The sequence below is a fragment of the Benincasa hispida genome, chromosome 5, assembly GCF_027475165.1.
Source record: "Benincasa hispida cultivar pf3 chromosome 5, pf3_genome.v1.1, whole genome shotgun sequence".
In the NCBI taxonomy this organism is placed as follows: Eukaryota; Viridiplantae; Streptophyta; class Magnoliopsida; order Cucurbitales; family Cucurbitaceae; genus Benincasa; species Benincasa hispida.
In genome coordinates this window covers 4,533,404-4,538,351 of record NC_143482.1, presented here as the reverse complement: position 1 = coordinate 4,538,351, position 4,948 = coordinate 4,533,404, and the positions used below count along the sequence as shown (strand labels likewise).

At 31.0% G+C, this 4,948-nt stretch overlaps 1 protein-coding gene across 1 annotated transcript; it reads right to left on the bottom strand.

The window, feature by feature from the left end:
• Positions 1 to 1,508: 1,508 nt before the first annotated feature.
• On the bottom strand, positions 1,509 to 4,659 carry LOC150035857 (patellin-6-like). The gene is made up of 5 exons (XM_090313702.1): positions 3,870 to 4,659; positions 2,565 to 3,275; positions 2,216 to 2,340; positions 1,980 to 2,121; positions 1,509 to 1,875 (listed from the first exon to the last, which is right to left on the bottom strand). The coding sequence occupies exons 1-5, from the start codon at positions 3,981 to 3,983 to the stop codon at positions 1,606 to 1,608; spliced, it is 1,362 nt and encodes a 453-aa protein (XP_090169828.1). The 5' UTR covers positions 3,984 to 4,659; the 3' UTR covers positions 1,509 to 1,605.
• Between the last annotated feature and the right edge of the window lie 289 nt (positions 4,660 to 4,948).

Sequence of the window (4,948 nt, the reverse complement as noted above, 5' to 3'; positions counted from 1 at the left end):
ATCCCAAAGTTTATCTTTGAATAATAAAACCATCCAATATATATGCTTTTCCTCCTTTCTTCCTCAAATTAGGTTAAATTATTATACAAAATACTTGAAGTTTGGAGTTAAAATTTGTCTAAAAAAATACTCTTGGAGAGATTATCGATTAATTATCATATACAACATCATTTTCTTAGTTGATGGGTAAGAATTGATTAGATACCTCCTTTCTTATATCCGTGAGTTTATGGGCCAACTAGCATGCATTTCGACTAATTTCACAAGAACTCTCATGAACCTACAATATCTGGGTGTCAAGAAAATTCGTAGGATATAAATCTTAGGTAGGTGATCACCATGGATTGAGAACTTCATTCCCTCTAATATACATATAATGCCTTTTGAGATGAAATAAATAACACTAACAATCATAATTTTCAATGTTGTATTAGAATTTTTACACATCAATTTTCATCCTTTATTTTATTTTTTCTAGAAGAATTTCAAAGTTAAAAGGATAAAAATGAAACTCTTCAAAGTGGAGCATGATTAAAAACAAACTCCAGAATTCATGGGTATTTTGTATAGTTTAACCTAATTTTTATACGATTAAATGTGAGAAAAATAAAATAACAAAACCAAGCTCCTTTTGTTAACCATTTAGGCTCCATTTTTTGGATATCTCACACTTTCTTACTCATAGTTTTCACATTCCTTATGTAAACATTTGAAGTCTTAGCTAATGTCCATAAAAAAACTTGAGTGTTTGAAAATTACTTTTTTTAGTTTTTAAAATTGGGTTTTGATTTTGAAAACACTCCTAAAATATAGACAACAAAACACACAAATTAATAAATTAATAGATGAAAGTGGTGTTTATAGGCTTAATTTTTTTTATAAAAAAAATAAAATTGTTATCAAACGGGCATTTGTTTTGGAAAATTAAGTTTATAAGCATTACTTCCACTATATATTTCTATATTTTTGTTATCCAGTTTCTAATAATATTTTCAAAAACTAAATAAAGTTTTAAAAACCGGAAAAAATAGTTTTGAAACAAACATTCATTTAGAACTTGGCCAAGAAATTCAAGTGTTTTAATTTTTAAAGAATGTGAAAATCATAATTGGAAAAATGGAAGGAAATAAACATAAATTTCATAAAAATAAACTAAAATCAAAATCATAAGAGGGTCATTGTGTGTAAGTGTACCAGATGATTTGTTTAAATTTACCATAGATGTACCATGAAAAAATAAAAGTAGGGTTAACCATTATGAGCACCTAGAATTTGTACCTAATGTTCTGATCACTATTTTTCACTTAAAATGTATATGACAGAAATTTAAAACAGAGTTTTGTTGTCTGTATTTCTAATGGAGAAATTAAAAACAGAATGGTGTTCTTTCTGTTTACAATAATTTTCACCATCCTCCTATGTTGTATCAAATTTCTAGTACACCCGACATTTAAGCGAACCAATAATAACAGATTTTAGAAGCGGTCAATTCAAAGACTAAAAGAATGTCAAGAAATGTGATCACGACAAATTTTTTGAGTCATGAAAACCGTTTTTGTTTTAGTTAAAGTCTCTCCCTCCTCCAATATGAGCACTAAGAAATGGCTATTTGTTGAATAAAATGTACATGGGGACAGTGGGCTTGGTTTTTGATCTATAGTAGACTGTCTTCTTATGGTTAAAAGTTGGATTCTCAATTGTTATCACAATCTTTCCAGGTTCACTGATGTAGAAACAATTCCTTAGGCTCTCTCCTACTTTCTTTTGATTTTGCAATTGAATTCTGTATGATCCTTCATCTTCTGGTACAAATTCTTCCTTGTATACGACGTCCCATCCCACCACCGTCACGTCCCACACCATCGTCACTCCCGGCTGTACGTCCAAGTTGTATAATGTCATTTCACCAGATTCAAATTATGAGTCACTTTATATTGTCATTTCTTTTGTATAGTTATTGGATTTCTAGGCTTGATTACCTCAGTAACTGGGAATTCGATGTTGGCAGCGAAGTTTCCTTTAATGCTGAGCTCTGAAGCTTTATCAGCCGGTGAGAAGTCGTCATCGTCGTCTCTTTTAAGCCCACCATATCGAACCGGCAACTGTTCCGGGGCTATAAACCTAGTTTAGGATAGAGGCCTAATTACTTGAAAATTATTCAAAAAATGAAAACTTTGAATATAGAATAGGATCAAGATCATGATCTTTTCCTCACTTGAGAAGTGTCTTGGTCACTTTTGATGGACTTGCAAAAACGAATTTGGCCTTGGTTTTGTGGCTGATAATCTTCGATCGGAGTATGTGTCGCGCGTAGTACCAAAACGGAGCGTTTATAACTATCTGCAAAACCAAAACACACAAAACCAACAACCCTTTTAGAAGAAGTAGAGATATATAGCAGATCAACCCGAGTTTCTCGTGTGTTGCCTCCTGAACTACATCCCATCATTTTAAAGCCCTATCGATTTCTCCAAACATAGATTAGGCTAAAAAAAAAAAAAGGGTGCAGTTCAAGATACTTGTTAGGACCAAGAAGAAGAGACGAAAGAAGATATTGTTCTTACGTTTTTATAGACGAGTTCGGGATAATGATCTTGTAAAAGCAAGAGAGCTTTCTTGCTAACGGAACGAAACTCTTTCATGGCAGGACCGGGAGAGTTTTTCAAATCAGTAATTTGAACAATAGAATCAACCCCTCCTTTCTCAAACCTAAGTTGTTTAATCCCTTTCTCCATATTTTGAACCATCCATCTCAAGAACTCTTCACATTTCTCCTCACTCCCAAATGTTTTTTGGTACATTTCTCTATCTTTCAGAACCCCATTGGCATTGAACCAAAGAGGATGTCCTTCCCTATCTTTACCCTCCAAAAAACCAACCAAATTTTGAAGATCACCACCAAGTTTCTCTTCAAGAATCCCATCAGCTTTGTAGTCTTTTCTCCATTTCAAAGTCTTTCTAAGCATTTCAAAGGCTTCATGGACTTTGTAATGTTTGGCTTTCAAGAACTTTTGAAGTAAAACATCTGTTCCTTCGTGGCCTTTGCTTGGCAATAATGGAACTCCCCAAAGGGTTATTTCTTTGAGTTGTTCTCTGGCTTTGGCTGCTTCTTTAGGGCAAGTGTTTCTGTTGGGTTTGCCAAGAAGATAATTCCCTATAATTGCATCTTCCACTCTGCAACGAAATTCTAATAAAGCTCTCTTCTTTCTCTTCTTTCTCATCTTCTTTTCCATTTCGTCTAATTCTTTTTCCTCCATTTCGCCTTCCGATTTTTCCTGTTGTGTTCATCGAATATATATCCAACTTTCAAATCAATCATGAATTTTGAAATTTGTATTTATTTGGTATTTAAACTTTCAATCTCGTGTCTAACAAATTCTTGACATATTTAATTTTTGTAAAATTAATACATCCTGATCTCAAAATTTGAATTTTGTGTAATATAAAATCTTTATATGCGCCGTTCAATCATTTTATTTTTGTTTTTTTGTTTTTGAAAATTAAGCCTATATAAACAATATTCTCACCTCCAAATTTCTTCTTTTCTTATCTCCTTCTATCAATAGTTTAAAAAACTAAACCAAAATTTGAAAACTTTTAGAATTTAACTAAGAATTCAATCGAATAGGGAGGAAATAGACTTAATTTTCAAAAATAAAAAACGAAATAGTTACCAAATGGGTCTAAACTTTCCATTTTGTGTTTGTTGATACATTTGTGAATGAAGTTTAGAAATTAAATTTATAATTTTGAAGGTTCATAATCAAATAAACATAAACGAAGTAAAAAACACTTATGAATAGTCGATACAATTGAAAATAAAGTACAAAGACTAAATTTATAATTGAATCAAGAAAGATAGGTCTGACCAGATCATCTTCAAAATAATGAAATTCTTCATCCTTGTTTATAGAATGGAGGTGCATATCAGCTTCCACAGTAGTCTCATCATAAACCTTTTTCCCATTTCTCTCGGCCACCATTTTTTCTTCTTCGAAATCCAGGACGACTCCGGCAGCCGGAGAGATGGGGTCGCCGGAAAACCAGATACTGCCTTAGCTAGAACCGATCAGAACAAGAGATTATTGATGGAGAATAAGAAAAAAAATGATGGATGAATTGATGATAATATTAATAATTGAGGCCTTCATTGCACCAAAAGAAAGAAACAAACAAAAAAAAAATCCTTTGTTGAATCATTTACAGAGAAGAGAGGCTGTGGATTCTCAAAACCACAAAAGCCATTGGGTTTTTTTCCTCCCAAATTTAGAAATTCTTTTTCTGAGATTATAATTTTTCATTCATTTGTTCATAGCCAAAAACTCATGAATCAACTGATTTGATTTGGTATGTTGTTACAAATTCGTGGTTCTTATCAATTCCAACATAAAAATATCATTTTTTTAATAAAAGAAACTAAATCCTTATATATATATAAGGATAATTTTCAAAAATAGAAAAATAATGTAAACTATTTACATAAAATAGTAAAATTTTAATCTTTGTTTATATAGGTTTGATTAGAAGTCTATTAGTGTCTATTACAATATTTTTTTTTACTATTCATGTAAATAGTTTGACATTTTTTTCTATCGTGAAAATTTTCCTATACGTTGAAATTCTAAAACAGGGGAGAATTTATTGTCTATGTTGGAAACTATATATGAGAGAATGAATTTTTTGGAAAGATATAGAACGTATGAAAGATATTTATTCGATTTAAATCTGATTTTATATTTGATATATCAATCAATGATATAAAATATATTATTTATACAATTGATTTATCGTAACTTTCAAAGTTTCAATTGTGTTATAGTGCATATTGTTTGTTTGATTATGAGGAATATATTGTTTTTGTTTTTTCTGTATTGTGTTGATGTTGAGTTGTTTTTCCATCCATTAGTTTAGTTTCGATTATCTAATTTAAGCTTTGGCCTTAGTTTTG